The following is a 22570-nucleotide window of genomic DNA, read 5'->3' on the forward strand; positions in this document are numbered from 1 at the left end:
TATCTTTCATAACACTGTTAGGTTCTTTGCAAAAATTTCAGCTGAGCTTATATCCGGCTTCAGCCACCTTTCAGTGCCTATAACAATTTGAGCATGGGTGCTTTCTATTAGTGCTTGGAGCTCTGGTACTTTCCCAACACAACTATAACAATTTACAACTGTTATACCAACGGTTCCTGTATCTATGTTCTTCCTGTGTTCAGCCAGCACCCTTTGTGACTGAAGCCCTTCTTGTGTTTTCCCCGAGACCCTCCAACCTAAAAAAACCACCCAGTCCACACCACACAGCCCCTGCTACCCGTGTAGCCACCTCCTGCGTATAGTGGACACCCGACCTATTCAGCGGAACCCGAAACCCAACCACCCTTTGGCGCAAGTCTATAAGTCTAGGAATCTGCAGCCTACATGGTCGCAGAACCGTCTGAGCCTCTGATTCAGACCCTCCACTCGGCTCTGTACCAGAGGTTCGCAATTGGTCCAGTCGACTATGTTGCAAATGTTCAGCTCTGCTTTCATCTTGCAAGCAAGACTAGCAGCCTTTACCACTTCTGTTAGCCGCTCGAAACCAGAGAGAATTGAAAGTGACACACATCATTGGTACCAACGTGAGCAACCACCTGCAGTTGGCTGCACCCTGTGCTCTTCATGGCATCTGGGAGGACCCTTTCCACATCTGGAATGACTCCACATTGGTTTTCAAATGGTTCTGAGCACTACGGGACTTAACTTCTGAGGTCATCAGTCCCCCTAGAACTTAGAACTACTTAAACCTAACTAACCTAAGGACATCACACACATCCACGCCTGAGGCAGGATTCGATCCTTCGAGTGTAGCGGTTGTGCGGTTCCAGACTGTAGCGCCTAGAACCGCTTGGCCACCCCGGCAGCTCACATTGGTTTTCTTACACTCCTTGTCAGCCAAGTCCCTAAGGGGCCCCATAACGCGCCTAACGTTGGAGCTCCCAACCACCTATAGTCCCACCCTCTGCGATTGCCCAGATCTTGCAGGCTGAGTGGTTTCCTTTGAGACAGGACAGGCAACAGCATCCAGCTCAGCGAATGTGTCAGCCACAGACAGCACCTGGAACCTGTTTGTCAGACAAACCGGGGAGGCCTTACGTGCGGCTGAAGTCTTTCGCCGCCTGCTTCGCCCCGGGGCGACCGCCCACTCGACCACAGGTGACGGGTCAGCCTCAGTGCGAGCAGTAACTGGTTTGGCCACTCGTGAGGACCAATTGGAGGACTCTGACGCGCTGGATGTCCATTGGATCCCCATGGCCGGCCCACAACAGTGGTGCCCATCCACTGCAGCCTCAAGCTGTGTAACCGAAGCCATCACAGCCTGAAGCTAAGAGCGAAGCATCACCAACTCGGCTCGCATCCGCGCACAACAATCGCAGTCCCTGTCCATACCAAAGACCATGGAAAACTAAACTATGCAGATAAACGGACTATCGGCACGTGCTGCGCAAATCTAATGTAGACCCTGACGAAAACACACGAATGGTGTCTAGTAATACGCAGATATTCAAGAACCTAACTACCAAAGCACTCAGGTGAAAATAAATAATTTGCCCTTGATAAGGAACTTGTAATATATCACAAAATCGATTTACTTTCTGACGCAAATGAAAATGTGAGAACTGTGGCTCTTAGATTTTTAATTTACACGCAGAAACTCAAGAAACTAAACTATTAAAGCACACAGATGATATAATGAAAGGTCAACATAATCTGCACACGCCCTTAAAGACACTCCTCGATAACTGTCTTTTTCTGCAATATTATGTTTTTAAAACCGTGTTCCACATTCCCTCTAGATGCGAATGCACTGAAAATCACTCACCAGACAAAGTCCAGACTCATCTGCGAAAAGAACATTGGTCCACTGTTTGATCATCCAGGTGGCATGTTGACAACTCCACTCTAGATGTTCCCTTCTGTGAAGATGCATCAAAGGTACACATACAGAAGGTCTGTGACAATAAATGCTACTCTGAGGAAGCCTTCTGTACTCCATTATCTCAATACAACACGGCCAGTGGATCCTGCAAGGTCAGATGCCAGTTCCCATACAGTACTAAGGCAGTACTGTCATGCCCTTACGGCCATTAATGGTCCTCTCCTCTTGCCCTGGTCTTCGGTATACTGTTTCCGTCTCTATAAATTATCGCCACATCCGAGAAACAGCAGAGCTATTCACATTAAGCCTTCAGGCCACATCAGTTTGCAACGGTCCTGATTCTATTCTTCTTATGGACCTACATCACAGAGAGTCTGGTAGGTGTCTTCTTTGTGCCATACAGTGTCTGTGAATCTATACATAGCGAGTGTGAATGTGAGACTACTTAGAAAACATTACCCTGTTTCATAAGTGCCCTGACGTCATCATTGAAGTGGTTGTTCACTGACCAGAATGCCACCTTCCATGAAGAACACGACTGTATGGACATATGTTGATATTTTGTATGATTGTACTGTGAATTAGACACAACATAGGGAAATAGCAGTTTGCTGCTTTAATTTTGGACGCCAGTATTTGATGAACTATTGTCTGAAAGAAGCTGCGTGAATGTCACTCAGATCTTGATAAAATTTCAAAGTGGTGCAAAAATTGGTAACTTGCTTTAATTGTTTAGAAATGTAAAACCGTGCATGTAAAAAAAAAATTAAAAAAAAAAAAATATTGCTCACTGGTGTGGAACCCGCACCAAATAGGACTAACGAGGGATACTGAATGTATACAGAGAAGGTCAGGGTTTCAATTAACAGCTTTAAATGAAGACTCTGGGAATATACAACAACTTGCTACATGTTGTTCATATAGGGACAATGTGGACAAGATTAGTTCAATTACTGTACGCACAGAGGAATTTAAACATTCGTTCTTCCTGTACTCCATTAGTGAATGGAATGGGAAGAAACCATAATAACTGGTACAAAGGGGCGTATGCACGGAGACATGAAAACAATCGTTCTTCCTGTGCTCCATATGTGAATGGAACAGGAAGAAACCCTAGTAATTTGTACCGTGTCGCATACCTTCTGCCATGCACATCACTGTGATTTGCAGAGTATAGATGTAGGTGTATAAATGTAGAAAACCTAAATCTGAATGGCTAGACAGGGATATGAATTATTCTACTGCTGAATGTATGTCCAGCTCTAACTGAATATACAACAGTTATTAAACAGCATTATAGCAAAAACTGCTGATTTCATTCCTGTTTCAAAAATTTATCACGTTTCAATAAGCAAATCAAATTATTGTTGCACAATTTGCCGTGAAAAAATAAAATAATTATGTTAAAATCAAATAATGGAAACTCCAGGTAGGAATATCAACAATGTACGAAAAGATAGATTGCTACTTATCATAAAGATGACCCATTAAGTTGCAGAGAGGCTAATTAAAAGAGTGTCTTTTAATTGTGCCTGTCTGCAAGCTAACTTTTCATCTTTACGGTAAGTAGCAATCTACCTTTCCTACATTGTCAATAATAATGAGTGTAATCAACATCAATCAAAAAAGACTGTACTTCATTTTAAAAAATAGTGCCTGCATTACCCATGATTAAAGTCAATTTGTAAACAGACTGGGGTAAACATGGAAGAAGTTTATTAGTCCAATGGTCCTCATGGACACTGTGATAATTTGCTTAACAGTTGGTTGGTTGGTTGGTTTGGGGAAGGAGACCAGACAGCGAGGTCATCGGTCTCATCGGATTAGGGAAGGACGGGGAAAGAAGTCGGCCGTGCCCTTTGAAAGGAACCATCCCGGCATTTGCCTGGAGCGATTTAGGGAAATCATGGAAAACCTAAATCAGGATGGCCGGACGCGGGATTGAACCATCGTCCTCCCGAATGCGAGTCCAGTGTCTAACCACTGCGCCACCTCACTCGGTTGCTGAACAGTCATCTGTATCATATAACAATGTGATATAAGTCAGACTAACTACTATAGACTGTCATTCGTTGACTTGAGCAATGACCCTCATCGTTTTGGTCTGAATTCTGTTTATCTTATCCAGAAAAATTTATCTAGGGTAAAATCTCTCCTCATCCTACTTCCTTATGGTTCATTTCTGCATCTATAAGCCAGCAACTGGGCATAAGCGTGCTGTATGAAATACTTTCTCATTACTGAACTTTTTGGGGCGTGGCTATGTGATTGATAAGAAAATGCACTTGTAATAATTTTAGGCTTCAGTCATTGTCTGCATACATCTGATATGCATTTCCATAGTCATGCAGCCACCACCGCAAAGAATTATTTCTTTTTTTATCTAAGAAAGCATTTGTGGTGTGTGTGTGTGTGTGTGTGCGCGCGCGCGCATGGAAATGAAACACTTCCTGTATGCTACTGCTGTCCATTACAGGTGGTACACTGCCATTTACTCTGCCATTAATTTCAAAGTGATTTGCAGAGTATATGTGTTTGTCACTACATTATTCACGCAAGATGACACTTATCCCTTCATTCCATAACTGGCTGCCAATAACACACAAGTGCAGATTACAAATGCAACCCACAATTTAAATCTGGACAAAATCCTCCTGATGATTGCATTTGTCTTGAAATGTTTAAAAAAATGTGAACAGAGACATACTGAAGTAGAAAATTGTTACTTCTACATATGTGACTCGCTTACAGTTCACTGATACCTTCTCGATCCAAACAATATCTCAACAATAGATCCTTTCACCCATAAGGCTGAAATGGACAAAGACAAAATCGATACAGTGTGCATGCCCTGTGATGCAAAGTCATCAAGGAGTAATCTCTCTCTCTCTCTCTCTCTCTCTCACACACACACACACACACACACACACACACACACACACACACACAGAGAGAGAGAGAGAGAGAGAGAGAGAGAGAGAGAGAGAGAGAGAGAAATTCGACAACAGGTTTCAGGACTTTTCCTGCCAAGAAGTACAAGTTTACTTTTACTGGAATCCCATCGGCTTTTCTTCAAGACTTGTCCTCATTATCTATCACTACGCACCTTAGAAACATTCTGTTTTCACCCTAACATCTCCAGACTGCTTATTTTTCCTCCCAGCTAATGTCAACTCCAAAGACATCTTTCAACATCTATTTCTTCTAAACATCTTTAAGATACCAACTCAATACTTTTCCATGACCGAAAACTTTCTGCTTTTTTCAGGCACTCATCTCTACCCTACTACACCCAATGTCCTCTGCCACCTATTTCTTGCCTCTAATAAGTTTCCAATCAGCCATACAGTTAAGCTTATTACCTGCAGAATTGACATATCCTGTAAATACAAATAGTCAAATTTCACAGACATTACATCAAAGGTGATAACGTTAAAGGTTTTCTGGTACCTCGGATATGGTCTTCTCTGTGGTGGGCTCCTGCTACGCCTACTGTCTCTCCGACTACTACCTCTCCTATCGTCGGATCTCTGCCTGTGGTGATATGAGGAGTGGCTGCTACTGCTGTAGCCCCTCCGGTAGTTACCACCACAATCTTCATCATCACTCGATCGTGACCTGCGAAACCAAAATGCCAAAAGGTTACAAACAATTATTAAACTTTTCAAATTCATCATTGATAAACTTTAAATAAATTCAATTAAAGACATATTGCCACGGAAATATACATACCAAGCAACGGCAAGAGAACACACACACACACACACACACACACACACAGAGGTTACGAAAAATTGCAAGCTTCCAGAGCCACAGGATAGGGAAATGAGTGCAGAAGGAGCACAGGGTCTGTCCAAGATACTGCGATAGCAGAGGAAAGAAAGGGGGGGGGGGGGGATGAAAAGTTATCCTATGTGTGATGGGCAAACTGTCCCTACCCTATGGCTCCAGCCCCTGTAACCAACCCTGCTGTAAGACTTGCACCCCTCCCAATCACCACCTGTAATAGCCCGGTAACTGGCAAAACATACACTATCAAAGTGAGAACCACTTGAGAGAAGATGCATATAGCTCATCAAAGGGTTTCTCCTAAAGCTAGAAAAGTTTTCATTCTCTTCTGTGTGTGCCCATCAATGATTGAACGCTTCTGCTATTTGGTAGGTAGTCTCCTTTACTCCTAAATTATTTACATTCTGCTAGAAATTTCCTTAGTATATTAGTGGAAAGTCGTGGTTGGTCTAAAAGCTTGTTAACCTCCCAGATGAATAACTGTACAAAACAAAACTCCTTAACCCCAACCAGTCACAATCTTAACTTGCCACAACTAGTTTATAACCTGTGGCTGGCAAGTTATAGGGGTTATAACTGTACTACTGCTATGTTTTCCCAAGGTCTGATTTTGAAAGATACAGTCTATAAAATGTAACTGAAAAACTATATGACTTCAATGACTGTTTACAAAATAAGGTTCCATCACCTACACTTGCACATACGGACCTGCAAAATAGGCACACTTAGTGAAATTTTTGTGCCCAAATTTTACTTCCCTCTGACACCCAAACCTTCTAATGTCAGACACTCAGATTGGTACCAAATGTTGTACGTCACTAGAGGATGAACGAAAACACTGATTTAGTTCATGCTGTGTGCTGTCGTTCAGTAGAAAATGCGTAAATGATAATTAAAAGTATCACAAGTGCTACTTAGCACAGGTAAAGCTTACTTGTGAGTAATTGTATTGTAGATCTCCTGTGGTTGAGAAGGTAGAGCGTTCAGTCATCGTACCAAATGTCCCGCGCTCAAATTCCAATGATGACAGTTTTTGTTTAAACTGTTTACATATTAGCATGCTTACCATCCTTCTCATTTATCTTCCTTCTACACCTACATCTACACTTTGCAAACCACTATGAAGTGCATGGCTGAAGGTACTTCTCATTGTACTGCTCAGCAGAATTTCTTCCTGTTCCACTCACAGATGGCGTGCGATTTAATTCCTCCATGCATGCTTTAGTCAGTCAAATCTTTTCTTTGTGAACTTTACGGGAGCAGTGCGTAAGGGGGTGCAGTATATCCCTATAGTCCTCTCTTAAATCTGATTCTCAAAATTTTCAAAGTACACTTCCACACAGTATTCTCCATCCATCTGCATCTGTTAGTTCACATTCTCACTGGTCGAGCAAACCTGTAACCTTCATGCTATCCTCTTTTGTCCTACACTCTTGTTAGTCCTTTTTGGTATGAGTTCCACACACTTCAACAATATTCTAGGATGGGTCAGGACGGTATTACACTATCATATTTCTTTGACAAAGAAATATGATCAAATATTTGTCAAATTTCTTTGACAAAGATCTTTGATGTGGCGCTAATAAGGGATGTTACACCGTCTTCATATTTTTCATGAAATTTCAAGATGGTGGACAACAACTTGTTATTATGCACTGCAGTTCCTAGTACCACAATTGCACTCTGTGTGTATTTGGAAGAAAAGCGGTGGAAAAAAAAGGAAACATACTTGGATGAAGCCATAGGTATTACGTTGTGATAGTAAAAGCATTCAGCAAAATTTGTTGAGAGAGCTGCTAGTGAAGGACGTCAAGTCTTATATATAAATGAATTACAAATGACAGAGTGTATTTCAGTATTTGCTCAGTAATGTGGCTTCTCATATTACAGAACAGAATACTATCTTGAGAAATGCTGAATGTGCAGAGGACAGGCAAACTGTGGCACTGGGATTTCTTGACACAGGAGAGAGCTACTCTAGTTTACAATGCAGCACTGGAACATCACATTGCACATTAACCAAAATAATTCCAGAAATGTGTGAAGTGATTTATAAAACACTGAAGGGGGAATATGTGACGGTAAATAAATGTTTAGTACTCTATATGGGCAATAAGAACAATTTTTATACTTGAATATACGATTACGCCGCTGCCAATGAGGTGCAAGCAGCCCGTTTCCAGAGCTCCATCGGGAGGTGTACGTTAAGTTGAAACATTCATGCACTGAGCCCTTTTTGGGTGTGTGCACCTGAATAACATTTACAGACTTCCATAGTAGTCTTGCCATTAAAGGTTTGACTTTTCTTTGCGTATTTTTTCAGAAAACACGAAAAGATCGTAACTTCGCGAAGTCGCGCTTAGGCTTAAATTTTGTAAACGTGTTTGTTTATTGTTTCACGGTAATTTAACTAGCTTCTCGGTAACAAATAAGTAAACTACCGTAAATAGCGTGTAACTTCATTGTTTTAATACAGATTTCAGAAAAACAGCGTAACTTTATATCAGAAACTTGCCTATATACATTTGTTTATAGGCCTAATTCTCGTAACGTTTTTGGAGAATCAAAGTAAAAGTACCTCGTTTAATTGTCCTTTTTTTCATTCAATCAAGTGAAATATATAATAAATAGCGTATACCTTCATTGTTTTAATACAGATCTCAGAAAAACAGAGGAATTTTAAATCAGAAACTTGCTTATATACATTTGTGAATAGGCTTAATTCTTGTAACGTCTTTTTTTGATTTTCGGTAATTTAATTGATTTATTCTAGCTAAAGTATTATTTTTGCCATGAGTGAGAAGTGCCTGACTTGCCGTAGAATTGTTAGTTCCGGGGTTTGGTGTGATGGATGTAGTAGTTTCTTTCACTGGGGGGATTGCAGTGGCGTGGGTGTTGGGAAAGTGGATCAGGCTCATCAGTGGTTATGTAGGATTTGCAGCAGAGATAGGAAGATAGTGGAACAGGAGGGGAAAATTGCTGCCCTTCAGGCTGAGCTAGATCAGGCTAGGGAAGATCTGGACAGGTTAAGGAGGGAGAAGGGCAAAGAGAGGTGGGAAGTGGCAACAGGTAGCAGAAGGAACAGGCCTAGAACTAAGTCTGACAGTTTTGTGGTGAATGTCAAAAATAAGTTTGACCTGTTGCTTCAGTTAGAAACTGATGAGCCTCAAGCAGAGGTAGGTGTAGACAGGACACAACAAACTTTCAATAGGAAATTGAAAAAGAATGTAGGAAAGTCATCGAAAAGGAAGAAAGTTTTGTTGTTAGGCAGTTCTCATGCCAGAGGTGTAGGCCAACTTCTGCAGGAGGAATTAGGACCAGAATACCAGGTCACAAATTTTTTCAAACCAAGTGCTAGTCTGGATCAGGTGACAGAGGATTTAGGTTCACTCTGTAAAGGATTTACCAGGGAAGACACCGTGGTTATTGTGGGAGGGCCAGGGAACAGCATCGACAGAGATCCTGGGTACAGTATAGAGTGTGACCTGGTAAAGATTGCGTCGGCATCGAGACACACCAATGTTGAATTTGTATCTGTCCTGAGACGCCATGACCGGCCTCATTTGAACTCTTCTGTTGGGAGAGTTAATTTGGAGTTGGAACGGCTGCTTGGGTCGGGTGCGGGGGCTCATATTGGTGTGGTTCCTGTTGATTATCTCAGTAGGTGGGACTATACCAGGCACGGCCTACATCTCAACAGGAAAGGGAAGGGGAAACTGGCTGGGGTAATGGCAGGAAATTTAAGGGGGGGAGGCACTGCCATGAATGGTAAAATACCAGTGGTTACAGGTGTTGGAGCAGCACCTTTTTTAGGATAGGTAAGACAGAAAGATTTCAAGTTCTACGAGAGGTCAGGATTGAAACAAATCTTCAGTTTAGGAAAGAAATTAAACAGCACAATTCTAGCACATTGGATCACCAATCACAGCTATCAATTATAAATTTTCACCAATCACCAGAAATTTTATCTCCACCAAGTTGTATCTCAGTCCTAGGTAATTGCATTGATGAATTAAAGTCACCCAACCCAGTTGACATAATCTGCCTCTCTGAACATCGTGTGACCACTGGTATAGGAACTAGGCCTAAGCACAATGAGAAACTCAGACAGGAGAGTACTGCAAATGTTAGAATAAGGAAAGGTTCTCATAAAAGTATAATTAAAAATAATGTAAGTATATTTCATCAAAATATTGGGAGTTTAAAGAATAAAGTAGATGAGCTTCTGGTTTGTTTAGAAGATTTAGAAGCTGAGAATGAAATAGATATACTATGCCTGTCTGAGCATCACATTGTTACTGACATGGATAAGGTAAATGTAAGTGGATATAAGCTCTCTGCACATGTAATGAGAGAAAATATGGAGAAAGGAGGAGTTGCCATATATGTCAAAAGTTATCATTGTGCAAAAAGTATAGAAACAAAAAAGTTTTGTGTAGAGAAACATATAGAAGCATGTGCCTGTGAGCTTAAATTAAATAAAGGCACATTTATAATTGTAACTGTATATAGGTCCCCATCAGGAAATTTTCATCTATTTCTGAAAAATTTGGACTCCTTGTTGTGCTATCTGTCAGACAGGGGGAAGCAAATTATTATTTGTGGGGACTTCAATGTAGATTCTCTGAAAGAGGGTAATAGGAAAAATGACCTTGAAGTATTACTCGGTTCTTTCAATTTGACACCCGTTATTGATTTTCCTACTCGGGTGGTAAAGGATAGCAGCTCACTGATAGATAACTTCTTTATAGACCAAGATAAGTTTAACCAGATAAATGCTCAGCCTGTTGAGAATGGTCTTTCTGATCATGGTGCACAGCTAGTTACAATATATGACATAGCTCCATTCAGCAATACTAAACAGTCCTCCAAAGTAGTACGTTCAGTCAACGATTTAACAATTGCAAATTTCAGGGAAAGCCTACAGCAGTTAGACTGGGATGAGGTGTACCGTGAACCTGATGCCAATTTAAAATATAATTTATTTCATAACATTTTTGTAAATGCATTTGAAAACTGCTTCCCCGAGAAAATAGTTAAATATACTCGTAAGAAACCTTGTAACAAACCATGGCTTACTAAGGGTATAAAAATATCTTGTAACCGGAAAAGGGAAATGTATCTGACAGCAAGAAAGAGTAGTGACCCAGAAACTATCAAAAATTATAAAAACTACTGTGTTATATTAAGAAAAGTTATTAAAAAATCCAGGAGTATGTGTATCATGTCTGAAATCAGCAACTCTGATAATAAAATTAAAACAATTTGGAATATTATTAAAAGAGAAACAGGTCAACCAAGAGCAGAGGAAGACAGTATTACCATCAAATTGAATGAAAACTTTACGAACAAAAAGTCAGAAGTTGAAAATATTTTTAATAATCATTTTCTAAATGTTGTGGATATAGTAGGATCCAGGTGTTCATTAGAAGATGCTAGGCTGTTAATGGAAGAGGCCATACCTATGCAATTTGATACAATTGAAATCTCACTCACTTCTCCCTCTGAAATTAGGAAAATAATAAACTTGCTTAAAAGCAAAAACTCACATGGAATTGATGGCATTTCCAGCAAAATACTAAAAGCTTGTTCTCAACAGATAAGTAAGATTCTCAGCCACCTGTGTAATAGCTCTCTGGAACAGGGCATTTTCCCTGATAGACTGAAATATGCTATTGTTATACCTTTGCATAAAAAGGGGGATAGATCTGATGTCAACAATTACCGTCCAATCTCCCTTCTAACAGCTTTATCCAAAATTTTTGAGAAAGTAATGTATTCAAGAGTAGCTTCACATATCTGTAAAAATGAAGTACTAACAAAATGTCAGTTTGGTTTCCAGAAAGGTTTTTCAACAGAAAATGCCATATATGCTTTCACCAGTCAAATTTTGAATGATCTGAATAACCGAACACCACCCATTGGGATTTTTTGTGATCTCTCAAAGGCTTTTGATTGTGTAAATCATGAAATTCTGCTAGACAAGCTCAAGTATTGTGGCATGAGTGGGACAGTGCACAAATGGTTTAATTCGTACCTAACTGGAAGAGCGCAGAAAGTAGAAATAAGTAGTTCTCGTAACATGCAAAGATCAGCACATTCCTCAAACTGGGGAACTATCAAGAATGGGGTTCCACAAGGGTCAGTCTTGGGTCCTTTGTTGTTCTTATTATATATTAATGACTTGCCATTCTATATTCATGAAGAGGCAAAGTTAGTTCTCTTTGCTGATGATACAAGTATAGTAATCACACCTGACAAACAAGAATTAACTGATGAAATTGTCAATACTGTCTTTCAGAAAATTACTAAGTGGTTCCTTGTAAACGGACTCTCACTGAATTTTGATAAGACACAGTACATACAGTTCCGTACAGTGAATGGTATGACGCCATTAATAAATATAGACCTTAATCAGAAGCATATAGCTAAGGTAGAATATTGCAAATTTTTAGGTGTGTCCATTGATGAGAGATTAAATTGGAAGAAACACATTGGTGATCTGCTGAAACGTTTGAGTTCAGCTACTTATGTAATAAGGGTCATTGCAAATTTTGGTGATAAACATCTTAGTAAATTAGCTTACTACGCCTATTTTCACTCATTGCTTTCATATGGCATCATATTTTGGGGTAATTCATCACTGAGGAATAAAGTATTTATTGCACAAAAGCGTGTAATCAGAATAATAGCTGGAGTCCACCCAAGATCATCCTGCAGACATTTATTTAAGGATCTAGGGATATTCACAGTAGCTTCTCAGTATATATACTCTCTTATGAAATTTGTTACTAACAACCAAACCCAATTCAAAAGTAATAGCAGTGTGCATAACTACAATACTAGGAGAAAGGATGATCTTCACTATTCAAGATTAAATCTAACTTTGGCACAGAAAGGGGTGAATTATACTGGCACTAAAGTCTTTGGTCACTTACCAAATAGTATCAAAAGTCTGACAGATAACCAACAAGTATTTAAGAAGAAATTAAAAGAATTTATGAATGACAACTCCTTCTACTCCATAGAGGAATTTTTAGATATAAATTAAGAAAAAAACAAAAAAAATATAAAGAAAAACAAAAAACAATAAAATAAAGTTGTTATATTAACTTAAGTATGTTGTTAAATTAACCTAATTATGTCATGTATTGGAAAATTAGACTCGTTCCACATCATTATGAAATATCGTATTCATGATCCATGGAACTAGTATTAATCTAATCTAATCTAATCTAATCTAATTTAATTAATGGTATTAGTGTTCCAACAACTACAAAATTAATAAAAAGTATGGAATAAATGAAGAGCTTTTTAACTTGTGGTATTCAGGGTTCGAAAATAAACAAAGCAGAATGGAAAGCTAAGAAAGAATTTTTTATTTTTGAGTGTGACTACATCCTCTATTCCAACTCGCTGAAAAGCCGCCTGGGTCTTTCCAGATGTAGAGGTGAATGGCTATAGCTGTAATTGTGGACATGAAGCCGCCTACAGCGTATTCCAACTGCCCATCAATACACAATTACTAACATGCACTGTGCCTCTTGCTCATCCCCCACCCTAATTGAAGTAAGTTTATAAAAAAAGGAAGAAGAAGAAGAAGAAGAGTCGAAGAAACACACCAACTTTGAAGCCATGTTTACAAACATGCTACAGAGATGTCAAATAGCTGTAGCAACACCAGTGCTCCAAGCAGTTACATTTCACACTGCAGTGAACAGAAGACAAACACCTTTTATGATCAAATCTATGGCAAAGCCCTCAATTTGGTCATATTTATTTGACGACAGGTGAGATTTGACAAAGTTCCCTCTTACACCATCAAATTTCTTTAACACAAATATTTGACATATCAACTTTGACAAAGAAAAATGATAGTGTAATACCGGCCTTAATGAGTGTTTTGTAAGCAATTTCCTATTTAGATTGCTTGCATTTCCCTAGTATGCTACCACTGTCTTGATTCACGGCTTTCAGAAGGTTGTGAAAAAAGTACAAATCGAATTTTGCATGAAAAATATTTTTGGAATGAATGCTCTTTGGCATGGTGGTCACTCAGTTGGTTTTGCTCAGAATATTCTACAACAGTTGGTAGTCTAAGATATAGGACAGTAGTTTGGTGCATTACTTCTGTTACCTTTCTTGTAGAAACAAGCTTCTTTCCAATCAGTTGTCAGTTTTTTGTTTGAGGATCCTCAGTATATTATGGGTAAAAGAGGGGGCTAATTCAGCTGGAAATTCTATATACACTCTCATAGGGATTCCATCGGTCACTACCTTCGTGTTTGAACACTGACGTTGATATCACTGGTTGCTTTTATATACGACCAGGATTTCTCTGCACTTTAGAGAGGTCATCCTATAATATTCTGCTATGCCAGTTACTGACGGCTTCACACATTTCCTTTTTGGCAGCCAAACAGTTTCATTCAGCATTTCTCTATTTTTCCTAGTAGTACTTACTGCAACAGCACACTATTTTGAAAATATCATCATTGCAATTCCTTAAATTTTAAATAACTTATTGGACATAGAGTCCACGGAATGTACAAAATTATTATCTAAATGCTGCCTCACCAAAACCATGTTATTAGTCAACATTATTCATTATCTGAATGCTGTCTTGCCAACATTTGTATTTGTAAATGACTGGATCAAAGAATGGAAAATCCAAAAAGGATAGTCTGCTACTCAATGAACTATCTGTCACTCAATGCTTCCTCTGTGTGGCAGTTTCCATTGATAATAGCCATAGAGGACACAATCAGCTGTGTTAGATGTTTTAGACTTTTGAGTTACAGCCTAATCAACAAATAATGGCATCACTTAATAATTTCTTTCTTTAATATATTTTTGTAAGAAAGTAAGTTTCACTAACACTAACATCAAGGCAAGTTCGTTCAATTATTTATAGTCTGACTTCCTTCCTTGAAAATTTGATTTTCTTTTCTTTGATATTTTTCACAGTTTGTGAATTTAACGGAGGCAGTTTACTGTACGAATGTGAGTTTTCAAAACAACATAATTTTATGCCACTTTAAGTACAGTATACTCCTAATTATTTGGGGTGATGTGTGGAAGAAGATACACAAAAAATTGAAAAACACACGAATAACCGAGATATTTTCAAATGTATATTTAAGACCATGCCTACTGGAGGGGTAGCAGTAGCAACAGCAGCATTAGTGGCCAACGTGTGCGTGTTATCAGGTGCAGCTTGGCACAGTAGTCTTCCACTGACGGTCTGGTTTAGTGCCCGCTGCTGCCCCTAATGGCCAGCAGCCCGTGCTGCCGGTCCCCGTGTGCGTGAGGCACGTGCCTCTTTATTTATTTTTAGATGTATGAATAATCTGCACCGAAATAATCTGCAGTACACTGTATCTGGCAAATTAAATTTACTTTCAGTAATACAAGCTACTCAAAAACATGCCCCTGTTTACGGATTTACTGAAAAGCAACCACCTTCTACAAAGATATACATGACAACTAACAGCCAGATTGTTGTGGTAGCAAACACAATATATGGACGATATGCTGGATTATTATAAGGGATGCTAGTGGATACACACTAGGAATGGACATACTCCTTTTTTCCTTTCCAGCTCACTATCACTGTATTTGAACATCTACAATTTCTTGTTCCATTTTGTTTCCAATTCGTTGCTGTTATTTTATTTTTTTGCAAATTTCTGTTTATTGCATTTCAACCTCAAGTACTTCAGCACCCGATGATGCTAACTCATTGTATCACTGAAATATTTTGCAAATCTGTCAGGGTGTATACGCGGACAAGGAAAAAAAATTCCCCGATTTCCCTGTTAAAAATACACTTTCTCCCGGATGAAAACACATCTTTTAAGTGTTATTAAGTGACAGTACATTTTCCCTTGGAACTGTAAAACTTATCAATCCTTTGAATGGTTATGTTTTTATACACGGGTGAAGAATTTCCCGGCTCTTCAGAAAACGAAACTCAGGGAAGAAAACTCCTTTTGGAAAGATTTTTGATATGCAACCAAAACCCCGCATGTTACTTTCTGAGCCATTGTAATCGAGATTGCGATGCGCTTTTGTAAGCCAGTCATAGCTTACGTCAAGTGATCCTGCCAGCCGATGACAGCAGATATTCACTGTTAAGTAGTGCAGATACACAAATAAGAAAAGTTAATGTTTTAAATTAATATACATACTGTTGCTACAAGAAAAGAAAAGCTTTCACATATAATTTGGGTCTCTAAGGTTAATAAGCTGCAAGAGAAGCTACGCTTTCACATATAATGTTGATTTTTTTGCGCGTGTTACATCAAGATATATAACACAAAATGTGCCAGTAAAAATTTTTAGCCGAGTCCAGTGACTTGTCCTCAAAGTTTTCCACAAATAAATTAGCTACCACAGAGGAGAGAGAGCTTCCTGCAGCACTACATTAACTTGCTCATAATAACGACATGAATGTCTGATCTTCTAGGCTCGAAATACTTCTAAATGGCTCGCCATCAAACACTCTGCGATTTAAGAAATTCATCGTACATTCTCGCCCATAGTTCAACTTGCGTAAAAGGAAATTTACTTTGGAAGTAATGCTTTTCAAACCACCATTCGCAATATTTTCCCACCAGATAACAGGCACCACGGCGCGTTGACATCTGCTATGGCGCATGAAGCCCGTATGTTCATACGTGTAAAACATTGAAAGATCTTACATTACGTCATAAAAGAAAAAAAAGACGTCAGAGGATACTCCAAGAGAATCGGAATTTCGTGAACAATACTAAAATGGCACATTTAAAGTGGATACTTAAAGAGCACATTTGTATGTCCAGATTCCCAATGAAGTAGACCTCGACCTGATATTAAGCTTTTCAGTGTGGGTTTCTGGATGTAAATTTTCTTGGAGTACCGGTACTGTATTAACCTAGAAGATGAAAATGTGCACTTGAAATGCAGCGAGCAGTCGAAATTAGCCAATAGTGTGGAACTAAACACTTTGTTTCAAACACACTGACTGCCTCAGTGTAAAAGATTAATAAAAATTTCTGTAGCAAACTGAGAAAAATAACTTCATTGTTCTACAAGGCGATATGGCTGTCAGAAAAGTGGAAATAAAATGAAATCTGAAACTAATAACGTAATAGCCTTCCTTACTTATGTGAATGTATTTTAATTCACTTGATGGCTCCCAGCCACAGAAATCCATTTTATTTTCTTTTGACATGCGAGCAGTATTAAACAAAGAGGAAACAGCAAAATCACTAAATGTAAACACGGGTCACGTAGAGACTACACACTTCCCCACTATAGCTCAGACTGCTCTGCACATCAGCCCCACATCTATGATATTTCCAAACTGGGGCCATACCAAGATAGTATCAGCTTTATAGCCCGGTCCCCTTTTGCCTGCAGGAAAGTTTATTTCTAGATGCGAAGAGGATTTCCATGACAGAAACACTATGCACGTATTCAAAAAATTTTTTACTATTGGACCAAACTGAAGTTGCCTCTGACCGCACGGACCGTTCAGAAATCAACTTACAGAGTGTGTTCAAAAACCAACAGGGATGCACATCAAAATCATATGAGTAATCGATAGACCAACGTGTGCTGGATGCTAGGCGCTTTGTGACACAAGGTTTTTTCTCCTCAAGAATACGAATTTGGTGCCCCCCACCCCCCATATATCCAGACCCTCTGCACATACGTGACTCTGGCAACTTGGGTGCGGCAGCAAAATTTTTCCCAGTTGCATCTAGCTGCTTGCTGCGACTGCTTACACAGCCAACAGCCACATTTCTGTAGCCAGAAATGGGAGAAGGTACTACTCATACGCCACTCAACTGCGCATGCGCATGAGCCCGCTCGTAACTGCTAAAATGAATCTAATGTAAACAGCTGTGACATCACGCTCATCTGAGGCAATTTGTTGTTATGAAGCATTGTATAGTCTTCCTAAAGCCTTTGTCACATTTTGCTGTAGGCAAACGCTTGTAAGAGCACTGTATTTTGTTGTATATGGCACATTTCCTTTGCAATTTATGTTTTATTTTCGTTTTTTTTTTTTTTTTTTAATTTTTCCCTCTCATTCACGTTTTATTGTTGCAGTATTATTCTGCAGTAGTGGGATACAGTAATATCCTTTGTTAGAGTATCAATTCTTACCAGTCAAAATTACAAAAAGTTAACTGAAAACTAAAACAACAAAAAATTCCCGGAATTCTAAAAAATTCCCAGCTTTTCCCAGATCTCCCAGGTTGTCCCGGGTCATGTACACACTGAGTAAGAAATCTAAAAGTTGGCCCAAGCGTTATTTGCTTTGGATGCAGGGCAGAAAAAAGTTGCAAGGAATCGCAGCAACACTTTTTCTCCTCAGAGGAAATTTAAATGCATTTCACATTACAAAGATACTGCAATTAGTAATTTACGTACACTGAGGCTCGAAGGATTGAGACAGCTACTGCTGAGTTATTACCATTTTCCGACCGGGTTGAAAACTAAAGCCTTACCACCGATTCCTGTGCGGCCGCGGCGGCGGCAGGATCTGTTGTCCCAGCAGGGGTGGGGGGTATGGCCTGGGAGGCTGCTGTTGCTGTGGTGGCGGCGGTTCTGGCCGCCTCTCCTTCTCTGGTGGTGGGGATGGGCTCTGAGATGGACTGTACGACTCCAGTGATGAAACGCTCAAGTGGCTATCGTCGTCCCACGTCTCGTCGTCCTCGTCACCCTCTTTCATGCGGTGTCTGCGTTCTCTCTCCCTGTGGATGAAGTACCTCTGTCAGTACACCTTTCTCTTAATTGCAAGTTAATTTCAATTTGCAAAATACCAAAATATTAAGTTTTCGCCAACTGGCTACAAAATTTAGCTTTGCAACAACACTTTCCTACAGAGTGAGGACACCCCTCGAGCTCACCCGTGGGCTGGGCACACAGAAGTAATGGAGGCTACCACTAGATGGCCCTATTGCACACAAGCGAACCTCCTTGCTACCGCCGCCAGCTGGCTCTTGGTCAGATGAGTAAATTCGATTAGCCAGTTGGCACCCAGCTGCTAGTTGACAGGCACTTGAGCTTGAATACTCTGCCTTAAAGATTCTTCAAAAATTATTCTAAAGTAAAAGTTTCCATCAAACAACGGAAATCCACAATGGAATAATGTCAATATTATGACAAGGCCAGACTGCTGTTGACCATATAGCACAGTTGTTGAGTCACAGACAGGCACAACAAAAAGACTACCAAATACGTAAATTCTGAAATACACCCACACACAACACAACACAACACAAAACACACACACACACATTCATGTTGTCTATTTCAGAAAAGGCGTTCTGGCCAAAAGCTTGCATGTTTAGTAGTCTTTTTGTTGTGCCTGTCTGTGACTCAAAATCTCTGCTATGTGGTGAGTAGCAATCTGTCGTTTTCGTAATCTTTTCATAATATTGTCTAAAAGTTTCAATCTTAGGTGAAATACTCATGATTCCAGCCAGCGACATCATCACACAGGGAAACAAATTAACTTCACAGACAACGTATGGAACTGAGTCGTTCTTCCTCAACTGTCAGTCACTGACTTCCTATCACTACAGGCATGAGCGTAGTTGTTCATTAATCATTATTTAGCTTAATTAGCTTAATCATCTTTTGTGCTCAACTGGATAAAGCATTATGAAATAAAAGATTAAGAGAACACATCAACAGAAATTACTTTTTACACCAGGAGAAGCCAAGGAATATTGGTAAAGTATTACACTATTGGTAAGTTTTTAAAAGATCTAGATAGTGATCTAACACGGAAGTGATGAGTTTTATCAAAGGTCTCTGACAGAAAGATGTAAAAAATAACTTAAGTTCACTACACATCAAAATACAACACTAACAAAAAGTAAAAGGACAAATAACAGTGACTAATGTAAATAATGACTGCAGGTTTGAACACTTTGATAACTATAAGAACAGTATGGTGTGCGGTGTAATAAAGAAAAGAGGCATCAAGAAATTTTGGGACTGTCTACTTAGTTCATAGTATGTCTATCCTCTACCTAACAAATTTATTGACTTATGATAATGATTTTCAATACACTTTGCTCCCTATATTCAATGTGAGAAAACATTATCTAAAGCATATATCTCTTACAGATGCATCGATGACATTATCACAATAATATGATGCAAATATTTGATTTCTGCCAGCTGAGATCATGATAAAACCAAGATCTTCAGTGAGCTCAAGGATCATTCGGACAAAATTTTTAGTACATTTCATACCAATCTTTTCAATTATGCAAGTGATTATCCATTTTTAGCACACACTTCAAAGTAAGAATGCTGAGATAAAAACACTATCTCTTACACTTTCAAATTCCACCGAGGCTGTCCTATGAGGTTTCGTATTACAAGATCCAGTTTGAGAGACTGTCTGTCTGTGTTGCATATGGGGAAGGATCACACAACAAAGCAATGTTCACAACAGTCATTATTTACAGTCAAGTCCCATACTTGTTAACAGTTCTGATTTACCACAAAAGTTAGTTTTGACTTTCACACTTCAGTGAGTAGGATATTTTGTGCGGGTGTGGTAAATAATGTGGTCAGTTTTTGTATAACAACAGAACACCATCTGTTCATCTCACAATAATTTAAAACAATGACAACACGGGAGCTACTAGTATTCTATAGTGCCTGGTGAAAGTGTTTCCCTTATCTCTACAATGACAACTATACACAAAGTAAAGTCTCTTCAAGAAGACACACACAGACTGCTTTGCTTTTAAAATCAAAGACCTTATCAAAATCCAAACAATGGAAATGGGAAAAAAAAACCTGAGTAACAGTACTGGCATGATTAGGAGGAAGACAGGAAGAGTAGAGCTGACATCCAGTCAACGCAAAGATCATTACTGATTTATTATTATGGATCTTTTCTGGTGAACAGATTGGCTATATTATTTGTTGGGTTTATTGTTACACTGATAGTCAGAACGTTATGACCACCTGCTTAATAGTGTGTCGGTGTACCTTGGGAATCAAGTATAACAGGACAAACTTTTAACAGGTAAGGTCAGGAAAGGAAATTGGCAACGTTCTTTTCCAAGGAACTATCCCAATAGCTGCCTTAAACGGTTTACAAAAACCACTATATATCTAAGCTCGAATGAGTGGTTGGGTCTTTGAACTTCACTTCTCTGGAAAGGGGAGTCAAGCGTACTAACCGCTGTGCCATACTGGGCAGTGACAATGTACGAAGCGATCAGCATGAAGTAAATTTTCAGTAAATTGGTTGAGGAAGGACCTGATTGGTGCCCGAGTGATAGTCTTAATTACCTTCCACATAATAATAATAAGAAGAAGAAGAAGAAGAAGAAGAAGAAAACATGGATCATTGGCACTGTTATCCTGGATGATAGCAGAATCCTCAACAAACAACTTGAAAAACTTTCTACATATTAAGTCTTAAAAACTGAACTACAGCTACTCTGGTATAAACCAGAGACAGCTGTCCCAGGTGTTCTCGGCAATCTGGGAGCTGTGTTGGAAGATCTTAGTGGGCACTTGAAAAATGGCTGGCACTGATAAAATATCCATCTTCCAAATAAAACAAGCCGCTTAACTGGTATCTGCACAAAACTGCCACAGTTCTGGACTGCTTGAATATTGTCCAATTAGTGATAAAATACAAAATCCAGCATATTAATTATAACAATAATACTAACAATAATGTTTGATAAAATGTTTCAGTTATCACTCACCTTCTTCGCAATTTAATGGCCATTTCTCGCAGTTCATCCTCTCTATCTTGCCTCTCTTGTTCCATCTTCTCGTGCCTCATGCGCTCTGCTCTCTTATCAGCTTTATCTGAGAGTAACAAAAGAACTCGGATGTTGAAAACCAGCTATTATTTTAGTAATACCAATTTAAGAAATGTCACAAATGTCAATCAGAATCGCAAATCTGTGTGTGTGTGTGTGGGGGGGGATTATCACATTTACGCTTTTTGTTTCTACAGCTTTCAATCAGACAAAGCACATTACGGCAATTACAATACTTATCATGTGTAATTCAATTTATATTGGAACGCCAAAGACAAACTGCCTTTAGCACAACTAGAGACATCTGAAAATGTCAACGTTAACTGCTGGCTTGGAAAGTTGCTTTCCCACTAAATTCTAAACAGAATTTGTATCCCTTCAGAATACCTATACTGCTGAGACCTGCTATTCCAGGTAAGTACAAAAGATTCCTTGCCATGTCAGCATCAACCGAATTCTTCATTATCATCCGAAACACCTCTCACCATGAAGGTTAAATGATGATACATACAAAAGATGGATGTTATCACTGCATTACACAGCTACCAAATTTTCTTCCCAGCAAGAAAAAATTTACACAACAGATATACACTTCCACTTTGTCACTTCTCAATTCCAAAGAAGAAGAATCAATCACCACTCAATATTAGGTACCTAATGACACTCTCAAATTCTAAATCAATGACATTGTTATTTAAGATAAATCACAGCTGACGCACTTTATAAGCACCAATGCAATTGGACTTTTCTGCAGGAAGCTGGGATTAATTCCAAATTAAGTCAGACGAAATTGCGTATGCTAGGAACGTGTACAGTTCCATCTAACTGAATGTATTTACTAACAACTACTGAAAAAAGTATTAGCGGCAGAAAAATGTTTAGTCTACATCAAAATGGGCAAAATATTAAGTATATGATTATAACAACAGGAAATATAAGGAAAGACAGGAGAGATCAGAACGAATAAAAAGATACTGGGCAGTTAAGAAAGAACGAAACATGCGCTTACTGAAGAAGAGGACCAGGAAATGATTGACTAAAGTGGTTCAGTGAGGCTGTAAAAGCAAATAATAATAAG

General features: G+C 39.1%; 1 protein-coding gene across 2 annotated transcripts in view; it reads right to left on the reverse strand.

Moving 5' to 3' along the window:
• The window catches only part of LOC126210552 (CLK4-associating serine/arginine rich protein), a 155039-nt gene that overhangs the window by 9516 nt on the left and 122953 nt on the right, over positions 1 to 22570 (reverse strand). For both annotated transcript variants that reach the window (XM_049939808.1, XM_049939807.1), the window contains 3 exons: positions 21433 to 21538; positions 18193 to 18438; positions 5354 to 5521 (listed from right to left, as the gene is read on the reverse strand). In XM_049939808.1, coding sequence (XP_049795765.1) covers positions 5354 to 5521; positions 18193 to 18438; positions 21433 to 21538 — 520 coding nt within the window. The remainder of the gene's footprint in view (positions 1 to 5353; positions 5522 to 18192; positions 18439 to 21432; positions 21539 to 22570) is intronic.

This window comes from Schistocerca nitens, chromosome 10 (assembly GCF_023898315.1).
Source record: "Schistocerca nitens isolate TAMUIC-IGC-003100 chromosome 10, iqSchNite1.1, whole genome shotgun sequence".
NCBI classification, from domain to species: domain Eukaryota; kingdom Metazoa; phylum Arthropoda; class Insecta; order Orthoptera; family Acrididae; genus Schistocerca; species Schistocerca nitens.